Source organism: Gallinula chloropus (assembly GCF_964237585.1).
Source record: "Gallinula chloropus genome assembly, chromosome: 1".
Classification (NCBI taxonomy): Eukaryota; Metazoa; Chordata; class Aves; order Gruiformes; family Rallidae; genus Gallinula; species Gallinula chloropus.
This window is the reverse complement of record NC_140085.1, coordinates 114,402,858-114,426,962: the sequence shown is the minus strand read 5'-3', so window position 1 is coordinate 114,426,962 and position 24,105 is coordinate 114,402,858. Positions and strand designations below refer to the sequence as shown.

Genomic DNA, 24,105 nt, shown 5'->3' with positions numbered 1-24,105 from the left:
AGATTTTTTTCCTCCTTAAGTTTTAAAAAAAAAAAAAGGTTTTTATTTGTATAAAAAGCTATTAATCTTGTTCATTGAATAAGATTTGATCTTATCACTATACTTTCCAACTGTGATGTGTCTCTCGGAGGCTGCATGCCTGAGCAAACAGTTTGTTCCAGTGAAGCCAGGGGCATTGCTTGCAAGTGCAGCAGTGGAAAAGTGGCTGAAGAAATGTAGACAGCTCCTTTAGTGCAGTGGTATGTTGTCTGATGAGAGAGGCAAAAACATTGGCTCCCTGTTGTATGAAATGTTTTGGAGTGGGCAATAGACCACCGAGGTGTTCTGCTTGGCTCTGAAAAACGCTAGCCAGCACAGCAGGAAAAATCACCTGCTCCCTGCTTTACAAACGCTGTTTTCTAATCCTGTTTTATTAGATTTCTAAAGATTTACTGCAGAAAATAAGAGATACTGTTCTTCAGAAAACTGTCGATGGCATGAGGAAAGAAGGTGTCCCCTATTTTGGTATGTATAGACATTTGGGGGGGGGGGGGGGTAAGCATAAGAAGAATGATGGGGGTTTTTTTAACTTTTTCCTCTTTATAGGCCTGACTCATACTTTAAGTTAAGGGAGATAACTTTGCTCTATCTGGAAACTGGTCTTGGTAGCTGTGGCTTGATTTAGAGACCATTGAAACCAATGGATATCGTTTCACTGACAGTAGGTAATCGTCAGGTAGGGAAGAACAGAGAGGACATTTGAAAATGAGATGCAGAATTGTAACCTCAGCCTGATGTATTTTAACATCCTGCCTTTAAATTAACATGGGTGGCATCCTTGTTAATGCTATTGTTGAACAGATTCAAAACAAACTATCTATGCAGCTGCTTACATAGCTTTTCCTGTATTTTTTTATGCCAGGTGTGCTTTATGCTGGATTAATGCTTACAAAAGACGGACCTAAAGTTCTAGAGTTTAACTGCAGATTTGGTGACCCAGAGTGTCAGGTGAGTTATTTCATAGTAGATACGAAATGCCATTATGGGAGGAGAGACTGTTACTTTCTACCATTACTCTTAACTAACTTTTGGATGAATAATTAGCTAATTGCATTGAGATTTCAAACACTTGGTTTGTTTATTCAAGATAGAACATCTGTTATGAAACTCTTCCATTACAGAGAAGATTTCAGCAGGTTGTACTCAAATATGGGCTTTACAAGGGTAAGCTTGAGTGACACTCAGCACTTTCATATCTTTTCTGGAATGGAATTGGAATTTTTTTTTTTTTTACTTTATTGAAGCAGTGAACACTTTTTCCACTCCCTGTTGAGAAGTGGAACAAATCCATTTCCATTCTTCAGAACAAATGGGGTTCTTTGGCCTTGACCTTTTCCCCATAGAAATTATCTTCAAAGAAGAGTGGTTTTTAGAAGTACATAGATTGTCCACATTGTCTATGTATGTGTGAAAGTACAGTATATGAGCATACGTATTTAATGCTGCTTTACAGTTGCATTAGTATTGTTAAAAGCTCAGTGAAGAACATGTAACAATGTGCATTGCTTTCTTTAATTTGCTGATCTTTATTTTTGTAGGTAATTCTTCCACTGTTGAAAAGTGATTTGTATGAAGTTATGCAGGCGGTTATCAATAGAAAGTTATCTAGTTCCATGCCAGTTTGGCTTGAAGACAGTGCAGCTGTGACAGTGGTCATGGCTAGCGAAGGGTATCCAGGAACATATCCCAAGGGTTTGGAAATAACAGGTAATTACAGCAGGAGAAACTGCAGAAGTCTGATTCCTGACAAGGCAAGGTGAATCAGTCTAACTCAGATTCACATAAGCTTTAGATCCTGTGGTTATGGGTCAGCAAGAGGTGACTGAATTTTCACATGCCAAAGTTTATTGGTAATGCCGCCGTAGCATTTTTAAGTCTCCGCGCTGTATCGTTAAGTTCTGTAGCATTTCTTTATTATAGGTCTTACAGTAAAGTAGTTCTGGTGCTTATTGCTGATTCTTACATGTTGTTGATGCTGATAGGTTTTGTGGTCTCTGTGTCAGGGAAGTATGAGATCCAGCTTGAATCAAATCTCTCCTCAAAATATAGTTTATACAAATTTATTCGTATTTCTCAGCATGATCATGCTGAATAAGATTCTAGACACAGTCAATAAGTGCTGAATATCTATTCATGTGTAATTGAATAGAGAATGTTCTAATTGACTGATTCTTCTGCATTTATTTCATTGAACTACATTCACAGGTCTTTCTAAAGCCAAGCAGCTGGGGCTGGAGGTGTTCCACGCAGGCACGGCCCTAAAAGATGGCAAAGTGGTGACTAGCGGTGGAAGAGTCCTTACAGTAACTGCCATTAAAGAGGATCTGATGACAGCACTGCAGGAAGCCAACAAGGGAATAGCAGCCATACACTTCAAGGGTGCCATTTATAGAAAGGACATTGGTTATCGGGCTATAGCTTTCCTGAGAAAATCCAGGTAGATATTTGATATACTTAAAGGTAATTGGTGTAAAAGGGACTTAAAGGCATAGCTAGTTACATTCATAAACTGATCTTGATATTATGCATAACTCTTAACAAGGTTTAACTAGGTTCTGTGTGAGCAATGTGGGCAAGACCAGCCAGGGGAGGAGCAGGCTTTTTTGATATCTCTCTCATCTGTGTTCTTATTCTCACAAGTCTGAGTTGAACTACAATGACCAGCACACAGGGGTAACTTGTGGTGGTACTGTCTTTCTTAGGTCTGTTTTAGGAAAGGTGACCTCCTGGTTCTTAGGCTCTAAACCGTATCTTTTTCTCCAGATTTCTGTTGTCCATAAGTCTGATATTAATACCACTAAATCTACAGATGGAAAAAGTTTAAGCTGTTTCATGGGTTCGTTTTAGAGTCTTCAGAAATGGTTAAAAATGGTCTTGAAACACTTGCCTTGTTGGGATATGCATTTTAATGGAATAGCTGGCTAACAACATGAGTAGAACTTACCTCTCCTTTTTGTTATTACTCCTTTTATTTTCACAGTGTGTGGTTTAACAATATAAAATGGTGTGGGCACAGGGGCTTCTTAAGGCAGCATGTCCTACTGTCTCTCTAATGTTACTGAGAGCTTCTTGCAGGTTTTTAGACTCACTTTTACCTCATACAAACCCATTCCAGTTAGCTCAAAACATAACCTTTTATGCTAGGTTATTTTGTCGTCTATGAAGCGTATTAGCAAGAGTTCCATTTTTACCAAGAGTGTATTCCAATTAGTATACTGTAAAATTATGATCAATAAACTTACTGAATGAACAAGGGCGTTTGTACCTAGTCTTTTTTCTCTCAATTGCCATGCTTCTTCTGAGAAATTTACCTGAAAATGTGCAATTGGTATTTGTGTTGCACTAGAAAAAAGGCTGTGAGTCATTGTGTGAGGCAAAAAGAAGGTGTTTAATCAACAGTTCTCTTAATTCATGGGCTACAGCTAGCAAGTTTCTTGCCTGGAGTGCCTGGGAGGATCCCTAGCTTGTGAAGTAGACTCCTGGGAACTGTGTACAATCAGTGCCTGTTTCACTGTCCTTGATTCTGCACCAACTTTTGCTCAGACATCCTAAAATCATAAGAATGGACAGCCAGGCACGCTCCACTTTGTGCTGCACGCAGTTAAGGAAGGGTGGTGGTTGGCTCAGTAAAGCTGGGGACGCGCCACCTCTTGGTGGCTTGGCAGGACGAAGTCCTGTGCCTTTCACTTTGCAAAAATATCCAGAGTAGCTCTTCAATAAAACAATGCTTTAGAACAATGCTCTCCTTTAAAAGGAGTCAAAGCAGATACCCTGCTTTTTAAAAATAGGGTGAAAATATGTTGACTATTCAACAAGTTCAGACTGCAAGGGCCTGACTGGTCTCACGTTGTTGCAGGCTAACATTTCCTTGACTTACAGGCTGAATGGCTGCTGCTTATCATTATTCTCCTCTCACCAAGAATGCAGATACCCCTCTGTTTTCCTGGTACCACAGCTCTTTGGCCAGTTGTTTTGTTGTACATGCCCTGGTTAATCAATGGTGCCTTTCACCCATAGAATTTCAACTTAATACCGAATCCCATCACTCAGAGAGCTGAAATAGGTATGAACCTAAAACAGAGATGCACTGGGTAGCCTGGTTCATGCTGAACTGACCGTGTAGAAATAATAATTGCTTAACCAGAGTGAGATATGTTTGGCACAATGAGTAATTAAAAGTCACTAAACTCACTATCTCCCAAATGAAAAGGTGGCTCTGTAACTGTGATATGATACTTAATGTCTCCAGTGAGTCACATGGACAGACAGATTACATACACCAGTTTACAGCAAGGGTATTTTCTGTATGGTATGGCTGTACATAAAGGGAAAACCTGGAGCTTAGGGACATTTCTTTATAGATGGCTAAAGTGGAGCTTAGGAACTTAGTTCTTTTAAAATAAATGTTAAAATGCACACTGTAATAGAAAGTTCATGTCAGTAAAAAAGAAGCGTGGTTGGTTTTGTAGTGGTATCATTCCAGGTGATAAGGAGAGGCAACCCGTAAGCTACAATCGCTAAGTTCTCAGGGAATCACAGAGGGCTATGGATTTATATGGTGCTTCTGCTTTGAAAAGCTCACTGAAGCTTGATCCTTGAGCGAGGTGCTGAGGTGGTCTGGTTTAGCAGTGCAATTTTGTGTAAGTTCTGTTTTGGGCATAGGAGCTATACTTACTATCCAGACTGGGCATTCAAACCTTGAGAAGTCAGATCCATTATTCCACTTATTTCACCTTGTTGTTGTATTTTCTTTTTTGGTTGGTTTTTCTCTTTGTATTTAGCTGGATAGTGTAAGATGCTCCAACGCTGTCTTCGGGATACCTGGATCTATTTGAATACTGCTTGTGGCAAACTGTTTCTGGTGCAAGTCCAGGAAGTTTTGCTTCTTTGGTGTCATGCTCCCTATCTTCAGGTGTATCTGTGTGTGCAGTCAGGTTCCAAACAGCAGAAGTTAATGTATGAGCAGGGAAAATAGTTGAATTTGACAGCAGTATAGGATTCTGAATGGTTGGTTAATCCTCTTAGTCATGTAAAGAAGTAAAAAAGATACTTAAATGTACATTTGTGCAGTTAGTAATCAATTGCCATAACATTTGTTCACAATCTTTCAGAGGCCTGACTTACAAGAACAGTGGGGTAGACATTGCAGCAGGGAATACGCTGGTTCAGAAAATCAAACCCCTAGCTGCAGCCACATCAAGGTCAGGTAAGGCTTGTACCGTCTGTGCCTGTTCCTGTCAGCTCGTGGCAACGAGGCTTATCATTTGATCTCGATACAAAAGCTCCTATTTCTGTGTCCTGGGTGTTTCTAGATGACACAAGAAACAGCTGCGCTAAACAAATGCTCATGATTTCTAACACAGAAAACCAAATGTGCATTGTTAAATTTACAGATTTTCTTCTCAAAATGACTCTAAGCTGTCTCTCCTGACTGGTGTGTGTGTGTTAAGGATGCTACAGAATACAGATCAGCACTAAAAGGTTAATTGCAAGCAAAAATCCTCCCATTTAGTGTATTTTGATGACATGGATTATTATTTCTTGCACAGGGAACTATACAGTTTTTTATAGGTAAATGTTTGGAAAGGTGTGGAAGAAGCAGAATTCCTCAGGGATGCTGTCTGTTACTTGAGATAGATGTGGAAGATGTCTTTTTCTTGGTTAAAATAGAATCAATTCATCGTGCTTTTTGTTGTCATCTTGGGCACATCGTGCTCTTGCAGAGCCTTGTAATTTGATAGATTTAAAGTGTCAGCTGTGTATATAATAACCCTTTAACCACAAATCAACGGAGAGCCTTCAGAAGACATCAGATGTACACAGAGAGAAAGCTATTTACAGGAACACACACACACAAAGTGCAGCTAGTCACTTTGTAGCATTCACTATGTTTTCTGCTCAGGTTTGTTTCACTCTTCCAATTTCACCAATTTTAGCTTTAAGGTTACTGTACTTACCTACCATAACCAGTCTTGGGAACAAGGAGTCTGAATGTACTCAAAGTGACAGTACTAACAGAGGGATAAGGAATTCCAATTGGAAAATGCCTGGTTACCGCGTCTTTTCCAGGAAAGCAGTGGGCTTCAATCAATCTGTTACCACAATTGCTCTTCTGTTTTTCAGGAAAATGCCATGTGCAAGGGGGAAATACATCAGTCACGGTAGTTACTGAGCATTTAATCACAGAGTTTTTGAGTTTTAGCCTTAGGTAATAACAAAACAATTAAGACAAAGCAAACTTAAGAGGATTAAGAGCTTCTGGGCTTCTGAGGAGAGGCTCTAAAAAAAAGTTTCCTGGTGACAAAGCAAAGTCATGTAGGCAGATACCAGAGAGAATTTGTGTGGGAGATCCCAAACAAACCCACAAATGTAAAAAATTTACTATTTTTTCCTGTTCTCTGGCTGGCAGGCTGCAACGCGGAACTTGGAGGCTTTGCTGGCCTCTTTGATTTGAAAGCTGCTGGTTACAAAGATCCTATCTTGGTATCTGGAACTGATGGTGTTGGCACAAAACTCAAGGTAATGTGAAAATCCATGTCAAGGAAAGAAAATAGCACAGAAGGGAAAATGCTTAATCACCTCATTAATGTTTTAACAGAAAATTTAAGTTGTCTTTTAAAAATAGTTCTTTGTATTTCCGAAAAGGGAATGAAAAACAAAGTCACCCTCCTTCAGACAAAAAAAGGGAAAGATCTGTTTAGCTTCTGGCACATAAACAGCCATACTTGAAACGGTGCTGAAAATAACTTGATTTTTATATTAAGTAGATAATAAAGGCCTGCATTTCATTAAGGTAGAATCTCCGCCCTCAAGTACTCATGGGGAAAAGCATCTAACCGTATGGTTGCTATTGCGTTCACGCAAGCTGCGATGAAACCCTTTCCCATACAGCCTCCTTCCCTGAAGTGCTTTTTGTACTTGACAGCTAAGAAAGTAACAAGTCTTAAAATAAAATGTTAGGAGAGGCTCACAGAGGCGGTAACAACTGAAGCCCCCCCTCAAAAAGCACCTAGAGGAGCAGCGTGAGTTCAATCTCTATCGCCTTCCATTGCGGACTCTCCGGCTTGCGTTTCAGCTTCTCAGGGCTGACCAAGGGGTTCTCTCGCTGTGTTTTACAGATTGCACAAGTGTGTAAGAGACACGACACCATCGGTCAGGACCTGGTTGCCATGTGTGTCAATGACATCTTGGCTCAAGGAGCAGAGCCCCTCTTCTTCCTTGACTATTTTGCCTGTGGCAAACTCGACGTGGAAGTGGCTCAGGGCGTCATTGCAGGAATAGCCGAAGCTTGCAAAAAGGCAGGATGTGCTCTTCTGGGTATGAACAATCTTCTTTGAAGGATAAGAAAAAAGATCTTAGGCCATCTCTTTATGATTGGTTTTAATGTGTTTGTTTTCCTACTCTATTGGAGGCTTTTAGAGGAGTGAAAAAAACTCCAAAGCATCACATCTTTGCTTTCTAGAGAGAGCTGAAGGAGACAGTGCTCTGAGAGTACTGCCATTAGTATGGATTTCCTTACCCGTATCTTCTAACAGCTGCCTAGAAAACTAACAATATGTGTCTTTTAATTCCTTGTGTTTTCTAAGTACATTTTAAAACATGCCAAATAGTTTTGTTTATTTTTATCCTTTACCCTAAAGGAAATCCTTGACTTTTCCTCTAGAAACAAGATTTATACATATTGCCGTGCTTGCGCCCGTCCCTGTGTCCATACCTATTAAATATCCTTCCAACCTCCTGGCTGATCTTAACCGAATTTGCCTGGAAAGGGAGAGATCTCACAGTCATCGCTTTCCCACAAGCTTCATAAAACTATAGAGCCAGAGAACGTGCTTATCAATGCCACAAAAGCTTCAGCTGGAGCTCATTACTTAAGACCCAGAAGTTAACCACAAGACAGAAACATAAAAGAAACCAGTTTTCATTAGTTAGAAAGCTGACAGCAAATTTGCTTGTCTACTGAAGACTTGCTGAAGATTAATTTCACCAAGATCTGCATATTCCAGGATGTTAAGAGTCAAATTTAAACCCCTTTCAGCCGTATAATACAAGTACATAATACATTTTACTAACAAATTATGGTTACTCTGCTATGCAGTAATCTAGTTTTCCATTAAAATAAACACAGTATTTCACTTCTTGGATCTTAAAAAAATACGGCTTTAAAGCTGTTCAACTCAATAAAAATATGTCTAGACCAGTGAAAAATACATTCTTTTGTGTAAGTCTTTAGTTTAGGAAAGGAGTGCATCACAGGGTTACATTGTAAAGCAGTGAACCCAGGATGTTCAGATTTCTCACAGAAGGGTTTTTTTCCTTCTGTTTTGAGGTTTTTTGGTGTTTTTTTTTTTTTAAATAAAAACAGACATGGTGAATTACCATGATTTTTTAAGAGAAACCCTTAATTCAAGACTAAAAATGACAGTTCACATGTCTTACTTTAGGTAGCACTTTATAGCTGGTAATACTGTAGCTCTTCCCTTTTCCTCCAATCCTTTAAAAAAGTGAGTAACCAGAGTCTTTTCGAAGTGGGAGTCACATTGAGGTAGTTTACAAGCTTTGAACAAGAGGCTTATTTATGTCCTGGTGTATTTTTTTCTGCGTGGCCTGTTAGTCAGCTTTATGTTTGTCTTCAGGTGTTCTCTCAGTTTATCAAATATAATGAAGCCATTCATACTTGAGCATAAGTATGTGTTAGGTGAACTCTCGCTATGAAATTGCTTACAGCAATGTCAAGATTTTCTTTCCAGTTGGAAGACTTTTAAAACTCCAAAGGGCTTTGGATGTTGTAAATGAATTACCAGAGAATAATTTCTCAGAGCTGTAAATGGGTTAGGAAATATCTTTTTTATCATCATATAAAAATAGGTCCGAACTTGTAAATGAAACAATAGCGATTTCTTCCCCAAATTTATGGCGTTCTCAGGAAAGAAGGGGCAGAGGTGATACAGTAGCTGTGAACCTGAGAAGCAAATGCTTTTCTGTAGCCTGGATCATCACAATAAATTTCAGTTTGGGCTCCAGCTCCAGGCATTCGTTTCGCTGTGCATTATCACAGTGTGTATATCTGCCTTTGCATAGTATCATCTCATAGAGGCCTCGTTTGAAGCGTGTTCCTAAATCCCTACCTTGCATTTGTGCTAGAGCTGAATATTCAGCTCAACCTCCTTAAGCTGAAGGGCTTTTATCTACATGCTCTTTTTTGCACAAACATTATTCAATACAGATTTAAACTAACATATCCAAGCAAAGGAACTTTGATTCTAGCAGTGTAATGTAGAAACCTGGCAAAGCTTCCCAAAAATCTGGTTTTGAGCAGTGTTAAACACCGAGCACAAGAGCAGCTTCCACCATCACTCAGAAAAAAATTGGCGTCCCTCAGGGACACTTGCTGGAAATAGAAGAGTTTTGTATTGAATGAAACCTGGAGAGTGCAAAAGAAACCCAAGACTGTACTGGGCAGAAGTCAAAAAAGAACCATAGAGTCACAGAATGGTTTGGGTGGGAAGGCCAAAGACCAAAGCCCATCTGGTTCCAACCCCCTGCCGTGGGCAGGGCCACCCTCACTAGACCAGGTTGCCCAAAGCCCAATCCAACCTGGCCCTGAACACTGCCAGAGAGGGGGCAGCCACCAGCTTCTCTGGGCAGCCTGTGCCAGGGCCTCACCGCCCTCACAGGGAAGAATTTTTCTTGATAGTTAATATATAAGATGATAGCCTAGACAACATTTCATCTACACAGATGGGTAGGAAAGGCCCCTTTTTTTGAGGTGTTCTCCCAGAGTTTGTAAATTTGAGATGTTCAGAGTTGGCCTGATAATGATGGCCAGGTTGTGGGCAGGAGTGACAGATAACATAACACTACATACAAAATACGAAGGCAATAGACTAATAGCTATGTCCTTGTAGCTATTTCTTGTAGCTCTTCTATCTTGTAGGTTTTTCATCAAGAATGTGAAACTTGGCAGAAAATTGGAAATACAACACACTAAATATATGCTTTGGTTTAAAAATGTGAATGCACAGCAGTGAGATACTGGTTGTCAGAGTGAGGGAGGAAGTGTTCCTTCCCTTCTTTTTATTGCTTGTTCAATTGAAGGGCCTGTGACAAACGTGGGTTTATTCTTTTCCATGTTTGTATAGCTAATTGAAAAGCTTATTCTGGCTGTGTTAGTGTAAAACTTTGGAAAAAATTGCATGCCTACTGGTCCCAGTGGTTTTCCAACATCCCTCTTTCTCTGTTCTTTTCTGTTCCCACAGGAGGAGAAACTGCTGAAATGCCAGGCATGTATCCACCTGGAGAGTATGACCTGGCTGGCTTTGCTGTGGGTGCAGTGGAGCGAGGACAGATGCTGCCCCAGCTGGAGAGGATTGCTGAGGGAGACGTGGTTATTGGAGTAGCTTCTTCTGGAGTTCACAGCAATGGGTACAGCCTTGTGAGGAAGATTGTGGAAAAGTCGTCGTTGGATTTCTCTTCTCCTGTTGGCGCCTCCGGTGACCAGACGTTAGGTACCGTTTGTAATGTGCTTTCTTGTGTTACAACTTGAACTGCTCAACAGGCAAATGTCACACAGCTGCTTTGTCTGGGCCTTTGCTTTTGTAACTTTTCTAAGGCACTAAAAAAAGTGTCCCGTTTGCATGTTTTTTTCTGTCTGACTCATATATACATGAAAGAAATCAAGGGAGAGGGATAAGTAACTAATCCTGTGCTAAAAAGGGTAGAATGTCGTGTTTTAATTTGTACTACAGTGCTGATTAGCATCCAGCAAATTAGTATTTCCCCAATTTCATATCAATTAGCATTTCCTTCTGTGCTGTGACTGGTGTCCGTCCGTCCTCTTCCGTCTCCAGGAGATCTCTTGTTAACTCCGACTAAGATCTACAGTAAGACTCTGTTGCCCGTCCTCCGCTCAGGCCATGTGAAAGCCTACGCCCACATCACAGGAGGGGGCTTGCTGGAAAACATCCCCAGAGTCCTCCCAGAGTCCTTCGGTGTCGTTTTAGGTGAGACTAAAAGAAAAGCTGCAGAAGGAGCTGCATGTGAATATGGACTGGGGGGAGCTGGGAGGGGGGTGGTCCTTGTCAGCTGACTTGTGCTGTAAGAGCTGGGCTTGCCTGCCTAGAGATAAGTTCACCTTTGTCTTCATTGTCATTGAATTTCTCCTTGTGCCTGAAACACAGCCAGACAAAACACTTTGTAGGCTTAAGATTGCTGCTGGTGGAGTTCACTTCCCCTGAGGGTGTTTTGGATTGGATTTTTAGGAAAGTCTATCTGTACTGGCAAAAATAAAACGAGTTTAAAAGCAACCCCAAAGTGAGCTGTCACCGTTTGCAATAGCCTACAAAATGATTGCTCATTCAGTGACACTCACAAAGTCTTTTCATTAGCAGTCAGGTATGGTTACTAGCTGAAGCACGCCGCATCCTATTTGACATTTCGCCCTCGCCACGATCCCGTCAGGTGTGCTAGAGGTGGTGTTTCACTAATGGAGAGCACATACTGTGGAAAGGTAAACTGCTTGCCAGAGGTTAAGCAGCGTTCACTGGTTTGCAGAAGAAAGTAAGAGAACTAATCCTGAGTTTTGCACTCCAGAACTGCAAGCAAATAATTCTTCCACATGTCAAAACAGTGGTCCACAGTGGACACTAGTTACATATAAATAGGGTTAATCCCACTTGAAATATGACAGGACAGAAACCTGATGCCTTCAGAGTTCTGTTACCTTCCTTGTCTCATGCTGCTGTAAATTCATCCTTGCCTTGTTGGAATTGGGGGCAGTGTGAGATTTTTGTGACGGTTTTTGAAGCTGTTGTTCTGGTACAACAGTTTCTCTGGAAGCAGAGTTGTTACCTCCAAGAAGAGGTTTACCCAAAGGCTGCCTCTGAACCTGCTTTGACTTACTGATTAATGGATGGCAGTGGAGCAGTATGGTGAATTTCCTCTCAGAGTGACACTTCTTTCTAATCCCAAGCTTTGCTCAGTAAGGAAGGAAAAAACATCCTGTTTCCAAGATGATTTCACTTAAGCTAATGCTGCTGTGGGACTTTGCCTGCACTTTCCATCCAGATTTTGCTTCTTAATGCTCTTAATAATTTTAGTATTTGTCCAGTGGTAGTGATTTCCACTCTTTGTTTGTATCTTCAATTGTTTTCAGATGCTCTTACCTGGAAGATCCCTGAAATCTTTTGCTGGCTCCATAAAGAAGGGAACCTCTCTGAGGAGGAAATGACTCGGACGTTTAATTGTGGGATCGGTGCTGTTTTGGTAGTCCAGAAGGAGCTGGCTCAGCAGGTCCTGAAGGACATACACCAACACGAGGCGGCCTGGCTGATCGGGAAAGTTGTCTCCTTACAAAAAGGTTGTTACATTTCTGTTTCACCTTCAAAAAAAAAATTAGTATTGCAGCTCTAAATCCCTTAGCTGCTGAGTCTCCATGGGGGTTAGCTGAAAATCTCTTAACTTGCATCTCCATGGCTGTTTTGAACAAGGTATTAAAAGGAGAGTCCTCGCAACTTCAGCCTTAGCTCATAGCACACGTGCTTAGCAATGTCATATGTCACCCCAACTACAAATGAATAATAAGAAGTAAATCAGTGCTGCTAACCTCTTTTCATGTGTACTTTTCTCTCTGTTTCTCCCTTTATTTACGTGGTGATGGTCTTGTTTGTTTCTTGTGTGTGTTCAGGCTCTGACCATGTTAAAGTCCATAATATGCTTCGAGCCTTGCAAGCAAACAGGTCGCTGTCTGTGCGCAGCCATATCCAGGGCAAAATCCAGACAGGCAAAGTGAAGGTTGCCGTCCTTATCTCTGGAACAGGTGAGCGTTTATATTCTTCACTGCCATGTAAAACAGACTATTGAAAAAGAAACTTCAGCTCAGAGTCAGGATCTCTTGAAGTCAGTCCTTGCAGTTCTCTGTGGAAGCTCTGACAAGCTTCTAACAGGCTTTCAGTAACAGGCAGAATAGACTTTGTCCTTGGATGAATTTCAGTCAGAGGTAGAATGGCCTTTAGCCTCTGCTGCAGCCTGTGTTCATTTTATTTGTAAATTTCTGCACATCTCCAGGGTGAAGCAAACCCCACGTTTGCACTATGGGGACAGCAGCGTTATTTCACAACTAGATCAGGATTTCTTCTTGCCATACAGGCCTCTCCCAGGGTTTCTGCTGTTCTCGCTTTCTAGGAAGTAAACCATCATTCCAATTCCAGAAATCACAGCTGACAGATTTAATTGCTAGGAAAAGCCCTGTAGCCTCCAGCAGTTCCCAGTAAAAATCAATAAAAAAAGGATTGCGGTTAACATCGGAGTTTTTCAAATCGGGTCTCTCCCATCTTGCTGCTTATTTAAAACCTCTTCTAGCTCTTAACTACATTTATTCTCTGGGAGTGGCCTGACACTCATTAATGGTTTTCTCTCTCGTAGGCACAAACCTGGAAGCCCTCATAAACAGCACGAAGAAGCCCACCAGTTTTGCACAAATAGTTCTTGTTGTTTCTAACAAAGCTGGTGTGGAGGGCTTGAGGAAAGCGGAAAGAGCCGGTATTCCTACGCGGGTAGGTGGTTCTCCTCTCTCTTGAAACCAGCCGTGGTTAGTTCTGACTGCAGCAGGAAGGTACTGTGAGGTGGTGTGGGACGGGAAGCCTTTAGCTTTTATTTGTAGGTCCGTGGTGAAATTTTGCCCTCGGGCAAACTACTTCACGTGGGAAGCAAAACACTTCCTTTTCTCCTTCTCAGAGGTGTTGCTTAGCAGTCCTGATGGTTTGGGGAACGGGCATTGTATTAAACCAGTGCAAAACTTTTACACTTGGAACCTTGCCATTTATTTAACCACAGTGAACTTGCACTAAAGCAACAAGCTGGATTGTCTGAATTTAATTTTAAAATTAAGTGCTAAACAGACATGGCAGTAGTTCATCTGAACGAAGTAGAGGGGTCAGTCTCAGTGGGACCATCCATGGGTGATGGTCTTAGCGGTTGTGGTGGAGAATGAGTGGTGAAAGGAGCTCCACTGAGGAGCACACGCATTTGCCAGTCATTACCAGGTAGCTCATAGCAGAGGTCAGCCCTGTGCTGGGCTGGGCTCTGTTTCTAGTGCCCTCAGCCACCTTTTTGTCTGGCCAGTTCTGATTTTGGATATTTAAATGTTTCACCATGGTACATTAAAAGGCTGGGGATGTTTAAGCAACATAGCACTGCCTTCCTTCTCTTTAAATCAGGGAGCGTATCCTGGATGGAAAATGCTTACCTCTGTTGTATTGACCTTTTGCGGTGGGGCTGCTTTATCAGCTTGTGGTTAGCCCTGTGGCTAGGTTTTGCCATATCATTTTTGGCAAGGCTTAAAGCTGCCAGAAGCCTTAAACTGTGTGAAATCATTCCGAGACGTTAGGTTATCTTAACGACCTGCATTTGTAGGCGTGTCCAGTTGTGTCCAACTTCTGGGACCTACGGCTGTGTGCCTAATCCAGTAAAGCCCTCATCTCTTCTGCTGGTGCTCTGTGTGAACAGGAGTAAGACTGTGTGCTTGCCTGTTAGCCCTGTGCCTTTATGAACAGCTCTTCTTACTCCGGATGTGCTCCCAACTCGAGCAACACACAAGAGATTTACTCAGGTTTTGTTTAATACCTGAGGGTACCATCTCGTTGTGCTCTTGTGGAGTTTGGATTAAATTACCAGCACGTTCCTGATTCTTTGTCCTGTGGGTTACTGCAGGTTATCAACCATAAGTTGTATGAAAGCCGCACTGAATTTGACAGCGCCGTTGACAAAGTCCTTGAAGAATTCTCAGTTGAACTGATCTGTCTGGCTGGATTCATGCGAATACTGTCAGGTCCTTTTGTCAAAAAATGGGAAGGTAAGCTCTGCATAGCACTGGATGCTCTTTTCAAAGCATTAATTGTACAGCTTGTCCTCAGGAAACATGGGGGGAAAATATGGAACAGGGACCATATTAATTCTGGGTTTCCAGAAAACATGACTCTTCTCTTGTAAGGAAAAGGATGGGGAAATGAAAGGTGGCATTTTTCCCCTTCCTGCTCTCATTCCCACGGAGGTTTGAGGAAGCCAAGGGCAAGTGAGGCAATGAAAACTTTCGGCCTCCACAAACACGAGGTGCAGGGCAAATTATTGCCTAAGCAGTGGGTGTTGGCTTGGGGAGATGTGAGCATCCAGCCACTGAGAATTCCTTCCCTAACAGATGAGCTGCTTTGGCTGCCTGCAAAACTGGGCAGCAACATGCAGTTCCTGTTAACAACACCCAGGCATCCCAGGAGCTGCCTGAATCCAAGGGAGAGCATGTTTCACAGGCACATTCAGCTCTTGTTTGTCCAAAGTGTTCACATTGTCTCCAGTCTGGTCATCTTTTACAGTTTTTCTGTGTCTTTGTTAGAAGCTGGTAACACCTCTGCCTGCTTCAGTGGCTGCCCTCCCTCCTCCCTGCTCTTGCATTCCTTTTCTTATCTCTCTGTTTCTTTCAGGGAGTCCTGACTCAGATGGGTGCAGCTGCTCTTCTCACCGTTTGCTCGGCTTTGGGTTTGGTCGCAATTACTTAAACTAGTTCTCGCTCATACCAGTTACAGACTGGTCAGCCTGTACGTTGCAGACTGGTCAGCCTGTACGTTGCAGACTGGTCAGTCTGTACATTGCAGCTCTCCCTGCGGCCTTTTGTGTTCACCCCAGTGACTTCTGTGTGTTCTGTGGCACAGACCTTTAGCACCTGAACCCCATTTCAAACCTCTTCAAAATCAATGGAACGAAACAGACGTTCCTAGGAGGCAATTTGTTTTATGCTAAAGGTCTCAGCTGAAGTCAGTCAGATGTGCTGGTTTGGTTTCTCTCTGTTCCTTATGGAGTCCAAAAGATGAAGATGCAACTGTCTGTGCTGTAGACAGCTGTGGTTAGGAATCCCTCACTACAAGAGATGTGTTTTGAGTAACTGCGTAGAGGATGGAAATGAGCTTTCTGTAGTGCAAACAAGGGGTGAGTTTAATTCCCTCTGATGTAGGGACAGGGTACTTCTGTGCTGATGGACCACCCTGCACAGCACATGTATGACTATCCTGAGGGGAAAAGACTTTCTTCACTACCGGGTGATTAACTCATTTCTTTAAAAGTCCAGCACTGAATCGAGCTTGAAAACAGATACAAACCTGAGCTCTGACCAAGAGTATGCTTCAGTTAGGTCCTGGATGTGAGCTCAAACATTCATTTCAGCTCAGGGATCTGTGCCAGCTGTCCAGAGCCTGCTGTAAAACTTTGACCTGGCCGTGCCTGGGCACTGACTACCCTGAATTATCCCTGAGTAATCAATTCTTCTTGCTGCTCTCTTAAAAGCTGCTGTTTTTCCTTTTTCTTACAGTCATGAGGTCACAGAGTGTCAAAGTTAGTTGTGAAACTCGTTCTTGCTTAATGGCCCCAAAGTGTTGATTTTCAATGTTAACATAAAGGGCAAATAAAAAAACTGAACCAAAACCCAAAAGCAAATCCAGCAGCCAGAACCCCACGTTGCTTTGGAGCCATTTCCAGCAGTTCTGTAACGAGACACGAGACACTGGGGAAGCTCAGGCAGAAGTGCTGAGTGTTGTTTTCAGCTTGCTGCCCCCAGCAGTTTTTTGCTCAAGCAGCTGGCAGGGAGGTGTTGGTGCTTAAAAAGGGGGTTTTCTGTGACAGAGCACACAGCTGGGGTATTGCTGAGGAGCGTTTGATACGTTTGCCTCTTCAACCTGCACAGCTCAAGGTATCTTCGTGAGTTATTGCCATGAGGTTTCCTGTCGTGCTGCCAGGAACAGCCTTCACTTCAGGTTGTGCAACCCGAAGCCCCTGTTTCCATCTCCTGCCAGCGTGTGTCAGCTCAGTCTTGCTGCTTGGCATTTAGGTGGTGTTCAGTGAATCCCGATGACATACAGGCTTCCTAAAGCGGAGGCGTGCAGAGACGGCGTGGGGGTAGTGTGCTGTGGTATAAATAGTACTGATGGCCACTTTCGGCGGGGGGGAAGGGGGGCGGGGGGTAATCCTGTAAGGATTGGTACTGAATCTAAGAGAAGACCTGGGGCTGTCAAGCACCTTTTAACCTCACTCTTGTCCAGAACTGTCAGGAGGAGGTGTCAGGAGGAGGTGTCACCGATGTATTAGGGAGCAGACAGGAAACCTGCCAGACAGGCTGTTCTCTCATGGTGTAGCCATCTCATTGCTGCAGTGGTGAGGCCCTGAGGTCACAGGCAGCTGCTCTCCCTTCTTTACAGCGACGCAGGGACCGGGGCATATGCTGAAGCTGAAGGGAAACAGAAAGCACAGGCTTCCCAGGGTTATGACCACAGTGGCACCTGGCTGAGCATTAGAGGTTGTGTTAGCAATCTCAGGATTCCCCAGCCAACTTTCTGCATGGAAAGTGGTAGTGGTAGACAGGTGCCTCTGGGAAGGGCAGAGAGAAGGGTTCCTATGTGAGCAGCTGTTCTCTTTTATTAAGCCAAAACAGGTGGGGAGGAGAAGTCTAGGCTAAAGAATTTTTGCCTTGTCATGGGAAAGGGGGGTTGGGGGTGTCTGTTACATCATGTGAAACTGCACTGAGTTTCTTCCGGGGGCTGAGTTTGTGAGGAAGAGGATTGTGCTTGGAGTCAAAGAGGAGAAGGACAAGATGTTGAGGGAAAGGAGAGCCACATCAAAAAGTTAATCGTTATTAGTGATTAGAGAAAGATACCATAGCCATGCAATTAAATAGCGAGACATTCTGAAATGCTTTGGGCTGGTTACCTGTCAGTAGCCTCAAAAAACAAGCACATGCAAACGTCCTGAAAACTTTTAAAAAATGTGTTGTGTTCCTCTGTTGACTGTGGTACTTTGAATCCTCTGGTAAGGCTGAAGGCTAAAAAACAATGACCTTGTGTACGTTTTTCCAGGGAAAATACTGAACATCCACCCATCTCTACTGCCCTCTTTTAAGGGAGCAAATGCCCACAAATTGGTGTTAGAAGCTGGAGTCCGAGTCACAGGCTGCACTGTGCACTTCGTAGCTGTGAGTACTTCCTTCTCCCTCCTTGCCCTTACCTCCAGCATTCATTGGTCTGAAGGCTTCCCCCTCAGAGCCTGCTTGGAGCACCCTTACACTATTACTTTTGGTTACCTTTTCCCCTTTGTCCGTTCACCACCCTGCTAGGCAATATAGTGCTTTAGTTTGCTGTGCCTGGAGAGGGATCTGGAGATAAATAGTCTCTACAGGAGTTTAAGCTTTACCTAAGTCAAGTCCTTCCCTAAGAATCCCCCTGCTGCCTTCCTCCAGTTGGAGTTGGGGGGTACTAGTGCACAGGCTGCTTTGGCTAACCCAAAAGCTTTTATTACTACAGGGCACTAACTTTGTAGATATCATCATACAACCTTCCACATTTGTTGCTTTCAAGAAAGAAAAGCAACACTGGGAACGGCACAAGATTTGTTAAGAAGTGATAATCCAACATCTGCAGGAAGGGAGGAGGAACTTGGCAGTTTCTCTGAGTCAGAAAACAAGAAAACAAAAGCCAGATATCTCTCAACTTGGAGGCTGCACGTTTTTGTCAGCTGCGGGGCACTTTGACCTCTTGTCCAGTTCTCAGTCTGCCCTCCTCGACTGCATTCTTCAGATTATCCTCCCCTTTGCCAGTCCTCCTGCAATCTGTTCTCATGGGATTTGCCTTCTCTTGGAAAAAGAAAAGAGACAGCAACTGGGTTTTTTTCCAGATAGAAGGAAAAATTACATTCCTTTCTCCATGAGATGACTGAGGGTTTCTTCTCCATGTGGCAACATGGGGAGAAACACCAACTAGTCAGCAGGGATCTTCCTCATTACCATGCAAAAGAAAGGTCTGCTGTGTCCTCTAGTGCCGCTCTGTGCCAGGGCTTGGCTAATTCACCCCTCTGAGTTGAAATGTCAACATCTCGTCCAATTTAGCCCGTCGTGTCCCCGGTTAACACGGCTTTTGTTGTGCCCTGTAGCGGAAACGTTGCTCGCTGGTGCTCTGCCCATCTTCTCTTTCTTTGAACCCTGCACTTGTGTTTGTTAGGCCCAGCACGAGCGCCAGCATCTCTCCTGCATCCCTCACATTAGCCCCAAATTCATGTTTCCTGCAATAACGTGATGAGCAGATCCCTGAGGCAGCTGGATGACGTTCGTTCTCATAGAGCTGAGCCCCTCCCCACACCCCCCCTCCTCGTTCAGCCATACAGATTTTCTGGCTATTGCTTTTACAGGAGGAGGTTGATGCTGGAGCGATCATTTTCCAAGAGGCAGTTCCAGTTAAGATTGGTGACACAGTGGAGACCCTGTCTGAAAGGGTGAAGGAGGCGGAGCACCGAGCCTTCCCAGCTGCCCTGCAGCTTGTTGCCAGCGGGGCCGTACAGGTGGGGGAAGCCGGCAAGATCTACTGGAAGTAGGAGCGGCGCGTCCTCGACCATCCGCAGGTGGGACAGCCGGGGGCCTTAAGTGGTCAGGAGGGAGGTCACAGCCTAGTACCGCACACACTCTATATTCTCTTCTCAGAGTGTGTCCAACACAGAGTTTTACCGTGACACGTTGGTGCTCAGATGGTTACAGACTGGAAGTAAAATCCAGAGCAAGACACAGATGGGACTGTTAAGGCAGGGGGCTGTTGTCAGCGGTGTCAGCAACGGATCCATCTCAAGCTTCCTAATTATAATCACTTCCTCGGCCGGCACTTTGGTTCTCAAACACTTTCTAAACAAGGAAACCCCGTTCGCTTGGTTACAGACAGATTGGAGCATCTCTGAGATCGACTTTGGAACGTCAGTGCCTTACTCTCCAACAGACCATACGGGCTCTAATAGGAGAGTCTTCTGTCATGTGCTGCAACGTGTTTGTGAGGAAAAGGAATGGAACTGTTACAATGGAAGAGATGAGTAAAGGCAAATGACGTCACTCATAAAAATCTCCAGCCAAACCAAGAAAAACTGGCCTCCTGAACCACTAACTATTCCTGCAGGCAAGGAATGTTTTTTTTTTTTTCCCCCTCATACTTTCTGTTGTAACGTTGGAAGATCTTGTCTGGCCCAGATTCTAGGCATAACCCGTAATTTCAAACACTGCACCTGCTATCAGTCAGCTGATAAACAGAATGCAGTGTCTGCTGACATTTGCCTTTGAGCATCCCCGCGTCAATCCGCGTGTGAGTTCTCCTCAGAGGTTTGCTCAGAGGCAGAGGAGTTGGGTTTGGAGATTTTTTCTGATGCTCAGAAAGGGAGCAAGGACTAGATGAAGAAACCTGTTCTTGGCTTGCGAGATGTTCTTCCGAAACGCTGCTGAAGTTAAGCCCCTTCGTGCTTGGGACAGTAGTGTCACCTGAAATAACACTGATGGAAAACCCAGGAAATGTTTATCTGTCTGAAAACAATAAGGTTCCTTACACAGCTCAACGCTTGTGAAAAAACAGCAGCCGTTCTTGTAATGTTTTAATACACTGTGAAAACATTTTGATACATTTACTAATTGATACCCCCCCCCCTACAACCCAGAGGCACCTGACTGAAGCCCATGATGTATGTTTTAGAGGTCCCCTTTTAATACAGAGAAAGCTGATGTGCATTCTGTGCACTGATGTCCTTACGGTACTTGTGTGTTGGGAGTCATCTGTATTTTGGTTTGAAATAAAGTTTAGTAATTAAATATCAGAATCGTTCCTTGGAATTCCTTTCCCAGAGGTAGAAGCTGGAGGAGGAGTTTGTGAAACAGACTCTAGCTCTGTCTGCAGTACAGCACCTCTGTGTGAGGTTACGGACAGGTGCAGTCCCACAGGAGTTAGTAAGGACTGGCGGAGTGTGGTGACCGTCCTGTTTCACCGGCCGGCTGCTCCGCGGTGAAGAACCTCGCTGACAAAACATTCCTGCCATCGTTTGTCACCGAGGGGAAGGCTCACGCAAAGGCAGGGGAGAGCCACACGGTGGCTTTACATTAGCTCGTAAAGGGCCAAGAATAAAAGCAAAGTCTTTGGCCCGGTGCTTTTCCTTGCAAACCTGCCCTCCCACAGCAGGGCCTCCCCCGCAGGGAAGCTGCCTGCTGAGGCTGGAAATCCAGCCTGTCTCCAACAGAATGTAAAGGATGGGGGGAGCAGCCAGCCCTGGCAGCGCTTCCGCCTGCGCCAGGACACAGCAAACCTTGTACAAGGAAAAAGAACTTGTACTAAAATTAACTCACACGTTAGACTGAGTAAGATTATGAGGGGTGAAATCACTACCTGTACAGTCACAGTAAATACAACATCGGCCATAAAAGCAGTTTGAGCCCTGCCAGGAAGGCCAACAGTGGAAGACTGGGAACTCCGAATCCGATACCCCATTCCATGACAGACAGCTTGAGCCGGACTTGGGTAATTTGCCATCTAAGACTGATGACAAACAGGCTTTAAGCACCTAGCTCTAGTTCTATAAATGCATAAAAAGAAACTGCACTGAGACCCAAACCTTAGAGCACTTTGTGTCAATTACTGCTCTGCAAAAAGAAGAGAGAGATTGTCATGGAACCATAGAATGCTTTGGGTTGGAAGGGACCTCAAAGATCATCTAGTTCCAAACCCCTGCCATGGGCAGGGACACCCTCACTACACCAGGTTGCCCAAAGCCCCATCCAGCCTGGCCTTGAACACTGCCAGGGAGGGGGCAGCTACAGCTTCTCTGGGCAGCCTGTGCCAGGGCCTCACCACCCTCACAGGGATCTAATCTAAACCTACCCTCTGCCAGCTTCAAGCCATTGTCCTATCACTACACTCCCTGATGAACAGTCCCTCGCCCACTTTCCTGTAGGACCCCTTTAAGTCTTGGTACACTGCAAATAGATCTCCCTGGAGCCTTCACTTTTCCAGGCTGAACAAGCCCAACTCTCTCAGCCTGCCTTGACAGGAGAGGTGTTCCAGCCCCTTGATCATCTTTGTGGCCCTCCTCTGGACTCGCTCCAACAGCTCTACATCTTTCCTGTACTGGGCACCCCAGAGCTGGATGCAGCACTCCAGGTGAGGGTCTCACAAGTGCAGAGGGGCAGAATCCCCTCCCTCAACCTACTGGCCACACTGTTCTTGATGCAGCCCAGGACACAGTTGGCCTTCTGAGCTGCTGGCACACACTGCTGGCTCATGCTGAGCTTGTCATCGATCAGCACCCCAAGTCCTTCTCCTCGGGGCTGCTCTCAATCCATCCATGGCACAGCCCATAGTTGTGCTTGGGATTGAGCTGGCCCACGTGCAGGACCTTGCACTTGGCTCTGACAGCAGTTGCTGCACCCAGTCTCAGCGGGGTGCCAGGAACACAGCTGGAGTTGTTCGATGCCATGGCGATGGCCTGGAGACTGGCCGGAGCACAATAACCAGCGCCCTGTTCTCTTTAACCTTTTATTGAAGTTGGGAACACTCAGCCACCCGTGCCGTGCAAGTCAAATAACACACAACATACAGTTGCTACACAGTTACAACAGACCCAAAAGCAAACTAATCAATGTGTTTAATCAGAAAAATTACCTGCATGTACCAAACGTTTCTTCATCTCCGTACAGTTCCTCCTACCTGTCCCAGGTCATGAAAAACACACGTTCCTTGCTGCAGTCACTGGAGTGCAACAGTCAAACAGGGATTTCTGTACAGAAATGGCAGAGCTTGCAGGATGAAACTGAAGTCTTATCTTCCCCTCCAACTACTGAAAGCACCACTAGCTACCCATTAAAAAAAAAAGGGGGGGGGGGGGGATTGGGGGGGATGTAGGCTTTTTAACTGGAGCCGACTCACGCTCTCTGTACAGCCTGATACATCCAAGAGTGTGACACACCATCACACTACATGTCACATGAAAACAGGAGCAGGGTTTTTTTTTCCACTGCATCCAATGGCTGTCAGCAATCCCTCCCCTGAAGAATTCAGCTCTGGCTACTTCTTTTCTAGATTGTTCATGTACCTTCTTAGCTGTCTTTCTTCCTCTGATTTGTTACTTGCATGCAAGTTGTTCTTCTGGTAGATGTAAAAGAAGCCTCTGCAGAAAAAAGGCTTCATTTAACAGCAGCCACTCTCTGGACCAAGCAAAGCCACCAACTCCACAAAGAAAACAGGCTTTCCTGCTACTGCAGGTTAAGCTGAGGACGTCTTGTTCTGCTGATTTCAAGGATGACGTAAGAAAAACACCTGCATCTGATGTTTCCAGTCCCTGTAATCCAGTTTTCATCTTCTCATGATCCAAATGTCTGAGTATGAAACTCTGGGAATGCCCCTTTCAAGGAACAGGGGAAAGTGCCTTACATGTATGTTCCCTATGCACTTTAACATCATGCTGACAAATAATCTATGAAGGTGAGTGTGATCTGTTCTGCTTGCTGAGGGTTCCCTGCCTTTGTGATCTTTTGATCACCTTCTGGTGGCAGGTCTTTAGACTCTGACTCCCAGTTCAGTGCACATGTCTATAATGCCATCCCCTTCCTCTGGACCCTGGGGTGGGGTTCACAAGGACAAGGTCCTTCTACATCCCACAGAACTATGCATCATAGAATCATAGAATGTTAGGGGTTGGGAGGAACCTCAAAAGATCATGTAGTCCAACCCCCCACACACAACATTCATCCCTAATGCTTGTTCACCCCCAAATCCACACCATGCCAGCCTGGGCCTCACTTCTGACCTGCCCAGTCATGCCTGGCTTTTTTCATCCAACAGGAGCCAGTGACCCTCTTGCAGCAGCATGGGTCCTGTTTGTAGTCGCTCCATGAAGCTCCTGATGCTCTGCAGTGTGCTGCAGCCAACAAAACCTGATCTCTCAGAATTATTCACTTCCCTCTGAAGCAGTCGACCATTCTTAGAGTTTAACCCCCCCTTTGATTTGTAACACAGGACCTCCTTTACCAATGAAAGGGCAACAGAGGGAATTAAAAGCTGAAATCATAGCTCGGCTTCCGCCGCCGCTTTTGCAGGAGGAGTGTAACTAAAGCTGCAAGCTCAGGGAGACGGATCACAGTCAGAGTGGAACCCCGTGGCACTGATATGCCTGCAGCCAAGAAGCACACGGAGGGCAGGGGGAGGCAGGAAAGATGAGCAGAGAGCAAGCTGCTTGCAAACCTGG

General features: G+C 44.3%; 1 protein-coding gene across 1 annotated transcript in view; it reads left to right on the top strand.

Annotated features, from left to right (window-relative positions):
* The window catches only part of LOC311190682 (trifunctional purine biosynthetic protein adenosine-3), a gene marked incomplete at its 5' end in the record, with an annotated part of 30,946 nt that extends 10,261 nt beyond the window's left edge, over positions 1-20,685 (top strand). Inside the window, 15 exons of the mRNA XM_084262683.1 lie at positions 417-504; positions 902-987; positions 1,578-1,746; positions 2,245-2,476; positions 5,151-5,245; positions 6,449-6,558; positions 7,158-7,356; positions 10,299-10,547; positions 10,890-11,042; positions 12,194-12,397; positions 12,725-12,856; positions 13,462-13,592; positions 14,749-14,890; positions 17,931-18,046; positions 19,255-20,685. Coding sequence (XP_084118809.1) covers positions 417-504; positions 902-987; positions 1,578-1,746; positions 2,245-2,476; positions 5,151-5,245; positions 6,449-6,558; positions 7,158-7,356; positions 10,299-10,547; positions 10,890-11,042; positions 12,194-12,397; positions 12,725-12,856; positions 13,462-13,592; positions 14,749-14,890; positions 17,931-18,046; positions 19,255-19,437 — 2,289 coding nt within the window. The 3' untranslated portion in view covers positions 19,438-20,685. The remainder of the gene's footprint in view (positions 1-416; positions 505-901; positions 988-1,577; positions 1,747-2,244; positions 2,477-5,150; positions 5,246-6,448; positions 6,559-7,157; positions 7,357-10,298; positions 10,548-10,889; positions 11,043-12,193; positions 12,398-12,724; positions 12,857-13,461; positions 13,593-14,748; positions 14,891-17,930; positions 18,047-19,254) is intronic.
* Between the last annotated feature and the right edge of the window lie 3,420 nt (positions 20,686-24,105).